Genomic DNA, 17,936 nt, shown 5'->3' with positions numbered 1-17,936 from the left:
CTTTGCTCACAGATTCTGCTGACATTGGGCCAAGCTGCCTTTCTGTGCTCTGTCTTCCTCATTTCTAGATCACTACAGTCTTGGCAAAAAGAAAGCACAATGGAGGTCTAATTTTGCCGTGCCTCTCATTCTAGGACAAGAAAGAGCATCTAGAATTTTCATGTGATTCTTGGTGGTTGCAAAAGTCAGTTTTACACTTACAACATCATGTGAACAGAGTCTGTCACAGAATGTGGTTCAGGTGTGGGAAAGCTGTCTCACCAGGACAGTGCAGTAGAGAATCCCACACGTCCTCTCCCAAAGCAAGGCACATTCACGGAAGTATTCCAAGTCTCTCATTTAATTTCCGAAATGATCTGCAGACTTAAAAAGCTCAAAGTTCTTGTGGCATAAGCGTCAGAGCCTGAACTCAGATCCCAAGTACCCGTGTACGAAGGTAGGAGCAGTGGTATGTGTCTAGAATACCAGCACTGAGGAGCTGGGAACCAGAGGATCCCTGGGCTTCTTGGCCAGCCAGCCTAGCCTAATGAGTGAGCTCCATGTCCATGAGAGACCCTGAATGAACAATTAAGACAGGGATCAAAGAAGACACCTTACTTAACCTCTGGTCTCCACAAATATGAACATGTTCATACACACACACACACACACACACACACACACACTGCAGGTTTCCATAACATTGCATCTTCTTTTGCATGATAGTTAAATGAACAACATCATCTGGTCCAGGCTCCGTAAAGACAGCGTCAATTTTCTGTTTCCACCAGAACAGCATCCTCTCCCTAACCCGCGTCCCAAGTCACCTTGATCAGGCTGAAGGCCACGCACAAGCACCAACATATGGGAGACGTTCTGTATTGATGGCATGATGAGACCTGCATGATCTGCAGTCATGCTTTGTAAGAACAGAGCCTACCCACCCATCCTGTCCCCTCAGAGGGCCAAAAGCACCATGGATTTCCTGAAAATGGAACATTCTGGTCCACAAGGAAACTGTTTATTGCAGGGGCTGAACCCACATCACATCAGGCTGGCCAAGGCATCCTCCCGATCTCAAAAAGAAAAGTTTCTCTAACTATCCCCCACCCTGACACACATACCTTTTCTTTCCTTTTTCTTCATCACAGTAGCTCATAGCATCGCTCTGGGTTTCTGGTGTCTGGGGAGGACTGGATCCCTTCCTCTTACTTCCACATCATTCAGTGAATGAGTTATTGTTTGTGTCAAAGTACAAAGGACAGAGTCTCCACTTGACGATGTGGTCCTTTTATTTGAACTGAAAGGCGTCATTACAAAGTGCAAACCCCTCTTTGGTAATGGACTGGATACAAGGAACATAAAATGTCATTTGGCTGTTGGCAACAGTCAGAAAAGTAAATAAATATGTACACTACTTTGAATCACAGAAGCCCAGTGCAGTGGCTAGTCAGAAAGGGTATCTGGCCACTGCCCACTGCCTGGGCAATGTGGCTGTAACATCAAAATGGAGATCTGCAGACATCTTGGTTTGAAATACAGAAAATAAAAAGTCACAGCCAGCTTCCCACACAGGAGCAGAGAACAAAAACCCTTGGCACCTGTCTAAACTCCATGGACATTTTTGTGTCTTGGCACAAGACATACCCCTGGGGTTCATGTGAGACACCAGATACCCAGGGCAGGCTCTCCCACCGTTTCCATGCCTGAGCAATTACACAGCCATCAGATTTCAGATGCACGGTTACGTCTCCTACTTCACAGAAGTCTGTTCTGAAATCTCATCACTAAGTTCAACTTAATATTTCATGAATGCCTGCCCCTGCTGGACCACCAGCTTCTGAATATCATTAGCAACATGAGGGTTAAGACAAGGTGACCCCTTTTCCATATGCAATGTGGTGAATCCACCGTCAACATGCCCATGCTGGGATGCTGTCTCTGCTCAGCAGCCTTACACATATGGCTCTGAGTGATCTCTAGGAAGGTAATTGTATCAGCACAGGGATCATATACGTACACACCACAATGGCCTTACTGCCCAACATAAGCCAGAGGCTTTGAGGAACTGAACAACTCCCTATCTGACCATAGTCTCCCTAGAATGGCATCCATTTTGTCCTTTTCCAACTGACATTGACTCGTCTATGTCCTTGAGGTCTTCCTCCCCAGCCCTGGGGGAAGGTGACCCTCTTGATGTACCCACAATGGCTGGCATACAGTGCTGGGCACATCAGTGTATATAAGGTGACACTTGCTTGTTCAGGAAGAGTCCTCAGAACCTTCTGAGACTAGAATGGAATATTTTGGTCAATTAAAAACAAGAGACTATGAGGTATAATAGTTGCTTTTCACTGAATTAAAAAAATTTGCATAGTGGAAATAATTTTTTCTAACATCTAAAATGGGCAAATTTTTATAAAACATCATGCAATAAAAAATGAGGTATAGGGATTTTTTTTCCTTTAAAGCATTCACACAATGTGATTTCCTGACATTCAGGCTCTGCCTGTCTTGTCACCTATTCAAAGGACCTGGAGAGTGAATTACCCTCCCTACACTGTGGCCAGGAACCAAGGCAGGTGGTGGCTGCAGACCATCCTACCAATGCAAAGGGCTGTTCAGGTCATTCAACATGGCATGGGACCAAAGGATTTCACATTCAGTTTATAGCAAGGCAGTATTTACACACGTTCTAAGTGGAAAGAAGATTATTTCTAAATGTGGCTTAATAATGTGACAGTCGTGTGTAGAAGGCGGGCATGGTCCCAAGGTGCAGGATTGTGTCGGTACTGTTATTAGATGCTGAAGGACCCTGAACGGGAAGACAGCAGACATGAAGGAGTGGTGGAAGAAAGCCCTAGTACCCCGTAGGGATTGTGGCCCAGGATGTTATTTTATAAGATCCTGTTCTATTTGCCAAATGCTTCTGTTTAAATGAAGCCTGTCAAAGACCTCCTGCCTCGTTTAAACAGAAATGGCATCATCAGGCAGAAGCAATGTCGAAACCCATGTCTTAACTGTGTGATTTAATAGTAGCACCAATTTTCCATTTGAAAACACTTAAATAATAAACCTGAGAAGTCTAACATGAAGGGAGGGCCAGAGCCTGCACCCACTCCCGCCTGCTCAATTTCCTTCTACAAACACAGGGTCTGAAGCAGCCCCGACTGCTTTTGCGATGGCACAGCGGAGGTCCTGAAATGTTTGAGATCCCAACTTGTCCTGTGGTCTGAAGCTCCCCATGTTGTCATCTAGGCTCACAAGGATTCTGTGGACCAGCTTCGAGGAGCTCAGCTCAGAAACACTAAGGCTTTTCCTCTGCAGTGTTCCTTAAGCAGATGGGACAGCAAGCACCTTCGACTGTCACAGGCTGCTGGCAGGCTGCAGGCTGGCAAGCTTCCACAAAGCAGGTGACCTGGCCATTCTAAAGGAGGAGAGATACATTTTTGTCATTCTTGGGCCCTCTACTTGGCATGATCCACATGACCCCTGACCCAGTATGACATCCCATGGTTCTTACCCTCATCTCCCACAGTATGTCCTAGCCTCTGTGTTTGGCTCAGCTTGCCTGGGATTGTGACTAAAGACAACGCTTGGAGCATTTCATCTATAAATACATCCCCTGGAAGATCCCACTGCACACTCTACTGTCCTCTAACCCCACTGTGAAGCCCAGGATCAAAGGACTGAACTGTCCCACACCTAATCTCCACTTAACCCTGCCAGGAAGCACAATGAGACCATAGTCTTTGTCTCTGCAAGTCATCTTTCCTCTCCTAGCTTCGTCTTCTTTAGCCAGGCAACCAGGGACGTTTGGGGTACTCTGCAGGAGTGTTCAGGTAAAGGGACAGATGAAAACCTTGTCCCCTGCTAGACAAGAGGTGATCTGGATCTGCCCTCATCTCTGCTGTCCTGCCTTCTGGCTCTGTTACAAGTTTATTCCTAACAGGGCTGCAGGGAACCTGTGCTCATAACTAAGGTTTACCACTGGCCTACCTGTCACCTCTTCCCAAAGATGTACTATGTCTGCTAGCATTCTCTGTAACTAATATCCCAGGTCAGCCCTGGACAATAGGGATGAGGGCAGGGGGAGTGAATGTAAGAGCCAGCTCTTCGAGGACAGGTCCTAAGCTGTGGAGTTTTCAGGTTCACAGGTATGAGTACTCCTTATACACCATTAGAAGCTAAGGTGGTTCACACAAATGCCCCCCATTTGCTCTTTGCAGCTTATGAGGGGAAACCAGCACTGAGGATGAGGCCAGAGGGACATTTGGACCACTGGCTCTCCAGGTGTGATGAGTATGAACACAGACCTGACCCCATACTTACTTTGCACTCACAAACTGTGCATGTGTCTTTCTTCCACTTCGTGTTGCTGCCGTGGGTTTCGCCACTGTCATCCACACACTCTGTGGTACTGAGCCGAGACTCCAGGCTGTTTATCTGCAGCAAGGCACAAGGCAGTCAATCTTGATAGAATAAACTTCAACAGCCATGCTCAGCAGAGGAGAGGCTGCCCACATGACAACAGGTGATGCGAGCCTACTTGCCACAGGGAGTTCAACCCTGCCCCCTGCCTACCTACTGAGCACAAGGTGGTTCCCAGTCCACACTGGAGCAGAGCACAGAACCTCAAGCTACTTTGTGAGGCTCCTTGGCACTAAGAACACCTTGTTGTCTTTGTATTAGGATGGCCATTCTCCCAACAGCCTAAATCCCAACTGGAATTCAGTTACCCAAAGAGCTATTCACAAATAAGATATGCTGCAGCATTTCCAAACAAAACAAAGCAAACTTCTGTAGGAATAACTCACTAGCATAACTGATGTTTTAGTTATTAACTCTCAGCATTCCTACTTGAGGTCTTGAAGAAAACTAAAGGATAGGTGAGTGTCCTCAGGAAATGGAGAGTAACATGGGCACCAATGGCTGACTCTGAGTTAACTCAAAGCACAGATATCTAAGGACTAAGGTGGCTGTGATCTGGATGGCTGTCAGCATTGATGAGCCATAGGCAACTGCACAGGAAGGTCGTGCAGGGAAGGACCAAAACTTCCTTAGCTGTCTGTAAAAAGGCCATTCTGCAATGTCAGGTCTAGTGGCATCTCCAGCCAAGCAGTCCTGTCTCTGACTACTGGTAGAACGTAAGTGATGGTACCGTGGACATTAAGTCCATGTGGACTTCCTGGACCAACCTTTGCTCCAAAGAACACCTGCTTCCATCAGTATCCAGAGGTCTCCTTGGGTTGGTCTAAGCTTCTCCACCTGAGCCAGGAGTCCCCAGCACCACCCACTAGTGCTTCAGAGAAAACCAAGCTGGGTGTTGGAATGCACAGGGATGGAGCCCTACGCCTGGAGGGCAAGGATCGTGCAGGAACAGATGCCATAGGAATAGCCTTTTTTTTTTTTTCATCTAGAAAGGAATTTGGGTTATATGAGTTTCCCCTGAGCCTATCACATGAGTAGCCTTGGGATCAGGAAAGAGCCAGACCCAAGAATCCCACAAACCAGTCACTAATGGTACACTACCTTCTGGGACATTCTCCACACCACCCAGGACAACACTTTTCTGCCTCATAATTCAAGTACACACACTTAATGTTCTTTAACATTGAGTGATCATACCTCCCATGTCTAGCCTGAGGTCTCAGCCTCCCCTCTCTTTGAAACAAGGCCTTTAGTAATTGAACACGGAGCTTTAGAGAAGCAGAACAAAGTTCCTTAGACAGAAAGAGAGGAATTTATCTATAGATCTTCAGCCAGCCCTGTAGTGTATAGTCCTGGGTGCTCTGCTGTCTTAGTTAGGGTTTTACTGCTATAAACGGACAGCATGACCAAGGCAACTCTTATAAGGACAACATTTAATTAAGGCTGGCTTACAGGTTCAGAGGTTCAGTCCATTATCATCAAGTTGGGAACATGGCAGCCTCCAGGCAGGCATGGTGCAGGAGAAGCTGAGAGTTCTATATCTATCTGAAGGCTACTAGCAGAATACTGGCTTCCAGGAAGCTAGGATGAGGGTCTTAAAGCCCACAGTGACATATCTGTTCCAAGAGAGCCATACCTTCTAATAGTGCCATACCCTGGGCTGAACATATACAAACTGTCACATGTGTCATGCAGTTTCCACTGGTCTACCGTCACTGACTAGGCTCTGGAAACAGTTACTTCCAAACTATTCCACTAGAAGTGGCTTACCAACAGGAATTCAGGTTTGTATTCTCCCACTCTTCTTTATCTGAGTTTGTCTGTGTTTTCTGGGACTTTCTGTCTATTCCAATGGTATCTTCTCAGCCATATTCCCTGCTATGGTTCTCTAAACCTAGAGACACTAAGTGTCCTCTGCCCAGTGTTCCAGTTGTGGTGGTTTGAATGAGATGTCCCCTAATAGTCCTGGGCATTTGAGCAAATGTTTCCCAGTTGTTTGGGCGAAGGTCTAGGAGGCTTGGCCATGTTGGAAGAAGTCCATCGGTGTGGGCAGACTCTGAGATTTCAAAGCTTTGCATCATTGCTTGGTTCCTTTCTCAAACTCCTGTTTTCTGTTCAAGATGCGAACCTCGGCTTCCTACTCCTGCGGCCCTGCCTCTACCCATAACCATGGACTCCTAACTTTCTGAAACTGTAAGCCCAAAGAAACTCTTCTATTTGTTGTCTTGGTTATGATATTTAATCACAGCAATAAAAGTGCCTAACACACTAGTTCACAGGGAAGCATGAAGGCATGACTTCTGTGGAACATAGCTATAGACAAGCTAGAGCAAAGCAAGGTATACAAGTGGCCATGCCACAGCACGTGAGGGCAGGTAAACACTTTCACAATCACTCAGAAATGCAAGGCCTCTGGGAGCACAGGGGGCAGGAAGTGTGTTGGTAAAAGGTCCAAGGAGGAGCAGATGGCAGTGGCTCAGGCCAGCTTTACCTGTTTTCTGAGGTCTGTGATGATCTTTTGCATTTCCAGAACAAACTCCTTGAGGTCATTAGTTGCTGGCCCTTCCAAGTGCTCATGAGTGGCTGATGTGGCATTGCTAAGATGTTTGCCATGCTTGACACTAAGGAGTACGGATAAAATTCAGAGTGTCAATGTGCAAGTCTAAGCCAACATTCCTAAGAGCATCTCTTCTGTAGATCACCCAGTATAGTAATCTACAGTCCAGCACTGTCAAGCAGGACACCGGCCTTGTCTACTCTGTACTCTGGGACATTTCTGCTTTAGCCATCCTAGGCTATGACTGAGCTCAAAGCAACAGCAAGCCCTCAGCCTATTCCATAGACTCACTATAAGCAGGATACGTTCCAGACTCCACCAAAACTCACCTTAGCGCTTTCCGCCACCTGGCTCTCTTTGTGGGCTTATCCTCCTCATAGCTGAATTCTAGAGATCGTCTTCCCCGGAAATGGTAGGAGAAGGCATTGAATTGTCCCCTGGTCCTACAGTCTGGTGAAAAAGCAAAATGGGGAAATCAGTTACAAAGGACTCTAATTTAGGATACACTTACAGCTGTAAAAGAAGGAGCTGTTTTTATGACCCATCCTCTCCTCACTTCAATTAGGATGTCAGGCAGCACCTGAAGGAACTCTCATGGCGCTAACAATGGGTCTGTGAGTATCTGTGGTTCCATTACTCAAACCTGCTAAAAGCTTCAAGCCAGTCTCCCTGAGGACAAACCGCCCTGCACTGGGGCATCCCAGGTGACCGCTATGCCCTCCTACAGTCCACCCCCGTAGACTTGAGCACTCTACTTTTATGATCTAAGTCCTCTTGCGATTGTCACATGATACTCTGCCCCCACGCAACCTCATGATCGGCTCAAATCAGCCCGTAAGAAGTCCAAGTAATTGCCAAACCCTCCCTTGCCTCAGTTGAGGCCTCATCCCAAGCTCTAGAAATGTGAAGAAATCCTATTCTGTCTCACCTAAGCCTACCTACACAATCCACTAAAGTCATCCATTTGTGTACCTCCTTTTCCCTGTTAGAATAGCCTGGCCCAGAAGAAAGCAAAGGTCGTCTCTCCCAAATTCTAAAGTCCTGTTGGCCCCACTGAAGCAGAAACCCTGGCAAAGGCCAAGGAGTAATACACAGAGGCCAGCGGCAGTTGCATCTGTGGATGAGAGACTGAAGGTCCTGATGTCTGTCCCTAGAAATGGGAAGATGTGTTCTAACTGAGCCAAGGCCTCACTTCTGACCACAAAACAGTCCTTGAGAGGCACGTCATTTGCTATCACTGGTCATTATCTGACCTGAGTTAAAGAGGGAGGGTTAAATCTGCTCTGTCCACTAATCAGAGTAGATACAGTGGCTCCTCAGATGGCTCTAGGACACAAACCAGAGCCACAGCAGCTTGGCCTTTCACAGCCGTGATTAGAACCTCTTCCTCCAATCTTTTCTGAAAACAGAAGCCAGGCCAGGCAAAGCTGGAGATTCTGGAAGAGGGCAAGTGTGATTCTCCATCACAAAGCCTTGCCCCAGACTACCAGAGAACAATAAGAAGGCAGGGTGTGTCCCATGGGAATGGGCGTGCCCCGTGGCCCTGACCTCAGAACTATACATTAGGTGGGTTCTGGGAATCCAGAGCCACCATATTTGCCATGGATGCTCCAGCTATCCCTCTAGCACAAAGTACAATGACTACACGGTTCTGCCTGGCCTGTGTCAACTGCATGCACTTTGCAATCTAGTGCAACCTAGGCCCTAGTGCAACCCCACACCTAACGCTGCTGCTAGAGAAGTGACGTGTTCACAAAGCAAATATACCAAATCATGGTACACCTGGAAAGTTCTGTGTATACAGGACACCTGTGCTCCAAATCTGACCCTCACCTGGAACACCTTGCCTGCCTAGGAATGGTCTACTCCTCCACCCAGAACCTTACACAAGAGAAGAATTTGCTGCAAAGGAGGAGAATGTTCAGATTCTAAGTGAAGTCACATGTTTATAACCCTACTGACACCAGAATTTCTAGTCAAACCTTTTAAGTAATTAACTTGAATCACTGTCGCTAGTCATGGGACAAACCTGTTCCTTATGCCTCCTAACTATGGTACATAAAACACACATATATAATACAGCCCCGTGTGCATCCATCCATGCCCCAATGTCTCACTTAACCTTTAGGAAAAAGTCAGAAAAACCCACATGGAGGGAAACCTACCAAAAGGAGAAGAGGTCTTAGTCTGTCTCAATCTGGGTCCTTTTGGGAACTTTCAGGTAAAATTAAGTGAGGAGTCTGGGTAGAACCTGTCATGAACTAACATCATTGGGAAAATGATGTAAGTAGAATTCAAACAAGATCCAAAAATTAGGTAACAATTTTATCCATGTGAAATTTTCCAATTATAATTATACTTCAGTAAATTATTTAGGAACAGGTAGCAGGAAATCTTCAACTTTAGAGTTTTATTTATTTATATAAAAAACCTTTTGTGTTTTATTCATTTATAGATAATATATACTTGTGTACACATAGAATATGCATTAGTAAAAGTGTAAATAAATCTATAGAAAATGTTAATACAGTTGGTGAATTTGGGTGAAATATTTAAATTCTCTATAGTATTTCAAATAGGGACTGTATGTGGGTATTGGTATGTACCTGCCTGCGACTGCCTCTGTGTCTACATATGTGGGCTGTACACATGTGTGTATGTGTACAATGTCCTAAGACTCAACAGACCCTAGGCTGCAATGTCACATCTAGTTTAAAGAAATGGGCAGTGCCACAACTCAGAAGCAGATGTTTCAGGTTCTGGGGTACATGAGTATTGCTCTTGGTGTTGCCATGCAGGTGTAGCTCCAGGAAATGATCCCTGGTGAGTATTCTTCTAAGCTTAGTTAGAAGAACAGGGTCTGGGGAGACAGCTCAGTAAATACAGCACTTGCTGAGCAGTCAGAAGAGTGGAGTTGACTCTCTAAAGAGAGCTGGCTAGCTAGACAAGTGGGACTCTCAGGCTCTGGGGTCAATAAAGTTCCCTGATGAGTAAACAAGGTGGAGGGTGATCAAAGGAGGCACTGGCTGCCAACCTCTAGCCTCTCCATGCCAAGTGTACACATATGCATGTGCACGTGCACACATGCAAACACACACATACTATGGAAGCACACACCATGCACACAACCCCCCTCCCAAAAGTTAATAGCAACAAACATTTTTTTTTCTTGAAAGATTTCAATATTTTGTATTTTCTACTATATGTTAGGAATGGGTTTAGGCTAAAACAGAAACCATAAATTTAGAATCTTGAAGCCCTTTGGGCTTGGACAGAGCCTGCTATTTTAAGAGGCAGAGTATCTGGGGGACAAGGGATTAGAAAAGAGACACAAGCCAAGACAATGCCTGCCACAGAGACATCCCTTCCAGGACTGGGGATACTTCTAAGTAAAAGAATGAAGCCTGGATCTACTTCTGTAGCAGAAGGGGTCCTGGTGATGTTATCAGAAAATAGAAGCTCTGTATCTGAGAATAAGGACTGGCCTTGCACACTACTTTCAAGACAAGTCTCCTACAGACAAAATAATGTCATCCTCGCAGGCAAGTATTTAAGCTGAGAAAACCTGGGAGAGTTAAAACAAACAGAAGTAAAAGCAGATATAACTTCCCACAGTGTGACCTCAAGAATAGCAGCAATTCAGGACTAGGTACACAGTAATCACAATGTCCTTATGTGAATTCTTATAATACAAGGGAGAGAGGGAAAGAGGGAGGGGGGGAGGAGTGGAGAGAGCATGATACATACATACACACATACATATGGGAGAAACGTATGCAAAAAAAGTCACTTTGGACAAACCACATGATCATACACACTCACATAAGTTGTACCCACCACACATCCTCTTAGGATGTTAAATGCAGCTTCAAAAGCCCAACCTGATTTTAATACTTACTAAATATCTTGAGTGACTACTTTAGCAGAAAAATAACCACAGTTCTGAATTCCGTGTGCCTCTTCGCGAGCCTTATGTGGCCCATCTCGTTCAGGGTCCAACAGATAGGGCAGGGCTGAGAACCAAGTGTGCTGCTCCATTGTGCCTGGAGCATCCGTCCTCTGGAGCCCTCTTCTCACCACAAACACTACGTCACTTGGCTGAGGTTGTAAGTGTCCCCAGCTTTATTATCTATGGGGCTCTGATCATAGTTTGAATAAAGCCAAAATTGCAGTCGAATTAGAAACTGGAAACTGAGGTTAACCAAGAGAGGAACTGAAGAATGTAAAGTGGGGAAGAGACGGTAGAACAGTCACCACAGAAGCCAGTGGCTGCTAGGGCTATGATGGTGGCCTGTGTGAGATGGACAGACATGGCAGGGAGCAGGCCTGCCCAGGCTGACAGGAATGGACTGCACAGATCCATTAGGTTCTCCAGACCTAACATCAAGACCTCTCACATCTGCAGGCTACCCTCTAGCTCTTCAGGAAGACAGTCCACAACTCCTTCCTGAAAGTTACAGGATTGCATCTGCATAACACAGCATGCTTGCTATGCTTCCTGGAGGAGCTTATTGTCATCCTTTGTGAGCAGGGTTCACTGGCTATCACACAATCCCTTAGATGTGTAAACACACTAAAGGTTTGTTCTCTTTGACACAGTATTTTGGTTGATAGAAGGTGCAGTCTGAGATTATCAGGAGGCTGCGAAGTTCTAGTGACAGCTTAACACGAGACATCTGTGGTGATAACTGCCATCAAGAAATATACACACAGCTCAGTGGTCTGTGTGAGCCTCTTCTGTACCGAACTTCCACCAGGACTTTAGTGTACATCTATTTAAGATGGTAAGGCAGCCCTCTAGCCTGGGGTGCCTCCTAAATTCATCAAGAGGCAGAGTGGACGGAGTTACCAACCCATATAGCCAAGGCTCAAGGCTAGGTGCTTTTATGATAAAAGACAAAACCCGACATTCATCCCTCAAACCATATAGCCGCTTATAAAGCAAAGCAATCATGAACAATTCCCACACCGAGGGCCAAAGGCTGTTTTCTCCGTTCTCATGCAAAGCAACAGCAATGGGGGAGATGGAAAGGGCAGGGTGCTGGCAGCGTATACCTTCACAACAGTCCTGCCACACTCGCAGGTCCACTCTGGGGATGTCCTCGCAGCTGCTGTAACCGTGTGGGAACTCTGCCACCCTGAACACATCCTGCTGCACACGGGTGATGTTGTCTGAGTTGTCACAAAGGATCCTCGCCAGGGACGTCTGCTTGAGCTGAGTCAGCTGGGCGGGGGAGAACACGCCTGGGTTCTCATACCACAACCTGGACTCCAGGGATGACAAGAGCAGGGTCAGTGGGGTCGGCAGAGGACAGGGAGAATGTCAGCCACAAGGATCCAAGAGAGAATGTTCTTCCAATGTGGAAATTATGGATTCAGTTAGCAGGAATTAAAAAAAAAAAAGCCAGTCACTGCTCAAATTCCCACCCAATAAATGATAGAAAACAGCAAGAAGATAGCTAAAACATCCAAGAAGGATGGAAAGCTACACTAACTAAACTCATCAGCTGATGCTTTGGCCACTTTCCCATTTCCTAAAATAAATTAACATTTTTAAAATGAAAAAAAAATCTTGTCAAAAGCCCCCAAGTCTCAATAAGGTTGTTATGGTACACATCTGAGGCAGAAGACTGGCCGTGAGTGTGAGGCCAGCCTAAGCTATACAGTGAAATCCTATCTCGAAAATCCAAACAAAATAAACAACGGTGTTCTAATCCTGGCACTGGCATGTACAGTCAATCAAAAGGCTCCTGGAGACCTTCCCATTTTCATTGACTTCAGAGGCCAATAGCACCTGGGACTCAGGTGTGTTAGCATAAAAGGATAAGGTGCCAGGCAGCCTAAAGGAGGTGTGGAGCCATTTGAAGGGCAGCAAGTGGGGAGAGGGTCTCACTGTCACAAGCAAGCACAGGTCCTCTCTGTCCCGAATCCACACCAACCATGTTAAGACAAGATTTTCTAGCACTCACCTGTCTCCATCCCGCAGGCGACGGAACTGTGTGCTGAGCAGGCACATGAGTGTGGGCCCCAAGCGGCTGCCAGGGACCAGGTCTTCCACCATGAGGGCTGGAAACAGATCAATGTTGAGAGTCGAGCCATATAGCCTGCAATAGACAAGGAGAAAGTTGAGTGTGCCCAACACAGTTGCCTGGGATATGAAACACAGCAAACAGGGAAAAGGCCCCACACATCCTCCAGACTTTTAATGGACAAAGAGAACTCTCTTTAAATGGTCTTTAATCATATTTTAAATAATTTTCCTCTTTTCTCATATATAATATATATATATATATATATAAATATAAATATATATATAAATATCTTTACTTATAAGTGATTTGAAAAGCCAAAAATATAACAAAATTAAAACATAATTCTTTCCTGTGCTTCAAGGAGAACAACCCAACTCCATGAGGCAACCTTTCTATCTTCACAGCTATCTTCTTTCTTAAGTATATGAACAATGAATTGTAAAGAATCATATTAAATATTAATATTAGTATTAAACCCTACCATATATTGAAACGTATTTGTCAATGGAAATGCTGGCTAATTAGATAGGGTAGATATCTAACATGAGGCTTAAACATTTTCAAATGTTTAACAAGCATTCTCTTAAGTCCTCCATGCTCTGGGAATATGTATTCCCACACAAAAAGATACAGAAAGAACCAGCAAGGCCCACAGACCTTTCTTTTCTAGCCTTGTGCAATTTCCAAAGAGCTTTCAAGGCAACAGGTGGTTTTTGTTCCAATTGCTGCTGGAGACTGTGCTAGAGTCTGAAACATCTTCCAACCCCTATGCCCAACCCTCCATTCCCCACCAGGCTTGGAGTGACAGTGAAACACCCTATAATCTATCTGACATGCTTTTGAGAAGACATACATTCATCTTACAACATGACATACATTCACCTTACGCCAAACCTACTCTCATTAAGCTGGCATCTAGCCTGTCCAAGAATAAACTGTGGTCACTGCCTGATGTTCAGGGACAAGTGCCCTGGACTAAAGCCTCCGAGGCCTTGCTGGAAGTTACCTGCCATGGGCACATAGAGGGCTTCTGGTCTTGCTGTACAGGCACCAGATGCCAGTGCCACCTCAGGACACCTACTCCTTGCTCTCCCATTTTGAAAAGGGTAGCAGGAGGTTAAAGGATATCTGTTTCCAGTCTGCTGGGGATGCTCTCCATGGCACTACAGAGCTCCCTCAGCCGGGGGCCTGGGGACTCCACCAGGGAGAGAAGCCCAGATTCAGCCCAACTCTTTATCCCCAGGCTTCCCTGAAATGTAAAACTTAATTAACTGCCAGGACAGTAGACGACAGCTGCAGTCCCCAAGGCCTGCTCAAAATCCCGACAGCCTTGGCTTTCATGGACAGTCAGCTTTCCTCCTGTTCACATCTCATTTTGTTCCTCTTTGTAATTGCTTCACAGAAAGAATAAATGAGTAATCTCTGTGTGTGTGTGCGTGTGTGTGTGTTGTCATCTTTGCCAGGGTCTCTCCCCTACAGCTGGTCCAGGTCCACCACCTCCAGCATCAGTAGCAGTATTACCAGAAACTGAGAAGTTCTGAAATATTTTGGCAAGCAAACGATGACTGGGAAAGCCATCCATGGCCATCTGGATGGGAACACAGGGGACATGATGCCCATGAAGTACAGTCAAGTGAACATAAATCCCAATTAAGCATAGCGGTGACAAAAAAAAAAAATTGTCCCTATGGAGAACGTGCTTCCCTCGCTAGTAATCAAATACTATTATATAAACGAACTGCAGCCCAGGGAGGCAGAGCAGCCCTCATTCAGAAACTGCAGTACCTCACAAGGGAGAGACCTCCTGCAAGCCTTCAGGTCTCAACAGCCCCTAGGAGGCAGAAGGTCTGAAGAATCCTGGCCCTAGATGAGAAGATCAAATCCTGAACAGACCTGGTCTACCTTCTGAGTATTTGTCTCTCCATGAAACTTTACAGACGGTTATCCAGCTCCCAGGCCAATTCTCCTCTTCAATGAGCAATAACCACTCACGCATGAGTCACAGTATAGGTGGCAAGCCAGGCCCAGGAGGCCGGCCAGTCTGAGGCCCATTTGCATGACTTTTACTGTCCCAGCTAGGTAAGTATAACTGCTATCTCAACAGACAACTTCTTACAGTTTGCAAAGTCCACCTCCTGAGCACAGAGAGGCTGGCAGACATGACTACTCCAACAATGGGCTGGCTCTGTAACATCCTAGCCGGTAGACCACAGGCTGTCCAATCTCAGCCACCACAGATTTCTCTCATCTGACCGCAAGTCACAACAGAAGTTTGAACCTAGAGATGGTGACATCACAGTTCACAGCCAAGGTTACTTGACAGCTAACATACCTATCAAAGTGCCTCAGTTTACCAGAACTCACCTCTGCAGTTTCTCCCGGATCACGGGGCTCTTGATCTCATTTTTCAGGTCCTCAAAGGTATAAGCAGCTGACAAGTTGCAGTAGACCCTGTAGTCATGGTAGGGTGGGATGCCATGGTCCCGGCCTCGCTGGATATTGATGGCAGCCAGGTCAAGGGCCACTGTGTGCGCCATGGAGAACAGCCTCTCTGTGAGCTCCGTGTTCAGCAATTGAGAGGGAATGCGCATCTTTCCTGCCACCCCAAACAGCCCTCGGAGAAGTGGGTCAATGCCCCCCTCATTGACAATCCGGAAGGGTGAGAAGAAGGCTTTGTGGAGGGGCACATGGCCCTGTGGGATGGGCTCAAAGTTCTCATCCAGCCGGTAGAGCAGAGGGTTGATCAGAGTGTGACCAAACCTGAAGGCTGCAGTGGCAAAGGCATTAAAGATGCCAGCATTGACACTGGGGTCATAGCCCCGGTACTCACCAAGCATCTTCATGCCCACCTCCCCCAGGATCTTGGGTAGCCAGTGCCTGTAGGTAATGTGCTGTATCTCTGCCCCCACTATCTTGCGTGTCTCATGGTAGACAGTGTCCCCATCCCAATGCGGGTTCAGCTTCAAGAGCTCTGCGGCAATTCGGTTGTGCTCCCGGAACCACAGCGTATGCATGCTGGTCAGGCCCAGCTGCTCGTTGGCACGGTGGTCGCCAGCCAGAAAGCATGGTATTGGGCTCTCATTCTCATCACGCATACACTCAGTGGGTGGCCCTGTGGCGAAGGGAAGCAGGGGCTTGCCAGACCTCTGCACAATGCCCTGACGCAGCAGGCCGCGATGGCTGGCCAGGTCCCGGATGCTGCGGGCTTCGTGGTCTGTGCTGCCGTACACATTGGAGGCATCAATGTAGGAGGTGAGCTGGTTGATCTGCTCTCGAGGGTACACAGAGTTCATGAGCAGGGACGTCATGCCGCTGCCACACACGGGGCTCGATCGCACGAAGAACATGCATCGGGCGCCACTCCGCACCCGGGGATCGTTGGGGGGGATCATGACCGAGAAACAGGGCGGGTCATTGCTGCACACTGAGCTGCAATGTTGGCCATCAGAGAAGCGGGCCTGGCTCAGGGCCACCACTGTAGAGTCTAGGTCATGGTCAAGGAACTGGCCCCATTGCATCAGCATGTGTGTGAACTGCTCGTCAGGGGTGATCACCTCTGTCCCAATCAGTGTGGTAGACACCAGGCGAGGCATGGGTAGTACATGTCCATTGTACTGACGTTGGGGATTAATGCCCCGGGGTGTGTTAAATCCATTCTCATACACAGCCTTCAGCAGGCGCTCGAAGGCGGTCAGGGAGGCACCCCACATCGGGTGCTGTAGATTGTTGCATGTGCCATCGTGTGTCCTATACTTCTGGTGGAAGCACATGTCTGAGCAGTTGTTCACACGACGGTGTGCAGTGCAGCCAGACAGGTTGGCGATGAGGCTCAGGTATTGCGGGGACACTAGATCATTGTAGTGGTAACCTGCAACACAGTAGGGTGGTGCTGACTTCCACCAGAAGGGTGCAGACCGCCACCTTCAGCGCTGGTGCCTGCAGATGCTCTGGCATCTAATCTGGTGGGATGTTCCCTTCCTGCTCAGCTCACTGTTTGCTGACAGTTTTGACGCCTTTCCATTGGGTCTATGGTTTTATACTACTAGCTCTAATAAGATGAGAGACTCAGCACATTCAGAGGTCCAAAACTGAGGACCTTCGGCCTCTCCGCAGATTGTTCCATGGAACAGGCAGAGAAGCACCTCTGCACCAGCCCTCAGTCCTCTCCTTATGGCATAGCTTCCCTCTGCCCATCACTGTACATTTCAGTGACTACTAACTCTACTGAAGCACCTTTCTTCAGAGTCTATCCTATAACCACTTACAAGTATGAGGACAGCAACAGGGGCCTCAGACTCCTGCCATCCACCCAGGATGACACTGTTCATGACACTGTCTTGCATCCTACAAAATCCATCATAAAACACACCCACACCCTCCAACCTGGCCAGCCACAGGATGTTTGCCTTCCTTCTCAGGAAGCCTTGGACTGCCCATCAGCCACAGAAAATCCCCAGGTCTTGCTGGTCAGCAGTATGCCACTAAGAGATCTCTATGACCTTCCTAAAGCCATCAAAACATAGCTACAGAAACACCTCAGGGCCCCACAGTCAAAGCTGCTTCATCAAATGTGGCTTGAAGACATTGGCATAGCCAAGGCCTTTCCCTTTCTCACTACCCCTCCCTCACATAGTGTTCCAGTCTTCAGACAAGCACAAATATCTGAGGGCCAGCTCACACATGGAAACTCATGTATACACACTCACACATGAACTCTCATACACACACACACACACACACACATGCTCATAATCCTGCCTGCACACTCATATGATATGCCCCTATGTAAGATATGCAAGATACTTGCCCACACAAGGGCACACTCACATTCACACATGTGCACATATCCAGGTATGTGAGACCAATACGCATGTGTATTCTGTTTCTTTCTATCTCTTTCGGTCTCTCTGTGTCTCTTTCTCTGTCTCTCTCTTTGT

At 47.0% G+C, this 17,936-nt stretch overlaps 1 protein-coding gene across 2 annotated transcripts in view; it reads right to left on the bottom strand.

The window, feature by feature from the left end:
* Window positions 1-1,248: 1,248 nt before the first annotated feature.
* Window positions 1,249-17,936, bottom strand: part of Pxdn (peroxidasin) — an 80,767-nt gene continuing 64,079 nt past the window's right edge. For both annotated transcript variants that reach the window (XM_028768891.1, XM_028768892.1), the window contains 7 exons: window positions 15,364-16,867; window positions 12,937-13,071; window positions 12,023-12,231; window positions 7,297-7,417; window positions 6,902-7,031; window positions 4,312-4,425; window positions 1,249-3,406 (listed from right to left, as the gene is read on the bottom strand). In XM_028768891.1, the coding sequence (XP_028624724.1) occupies window positions 3,287-3,406; window positions 4,312-4,425; window positions 6,902-7,031; window positions 7,297-7,417; window positions 12,023-12,231; window positions 12,937-13,071; window positions 15,364-16,867 (2,333 nt within the window). In that variant the 3' untranslated portion in view covers window positions 1,249-3,286. The remainder of the gene's footprint in view (window positions 3,407-4,311; window positions 4,426-6,901; window positions 7,032-7,296; window positions 7,418-12,022; window positions 12,232-12,936; window positions 13,072-15,363; window positions 16,868-17,936) is intronic.

This window comes from Grammomys surdaster, unplaced genomic scaffold (genome assembly GCF_004785775.1).
Source record: "Grammomys surdaster isolate TR1022 unplaced genomic scaffold, NIH_TR_1.0 188, whole genome shotgun sequence".
NCBI lineage: Eukaryota > Metazoa > Chordata > Mammalia > Rodentia > Muridae > Grammomys > Grammomys surdaster.
This window is presented reverse-complemented; position numbering and strand designations above follow the sequence as displayed.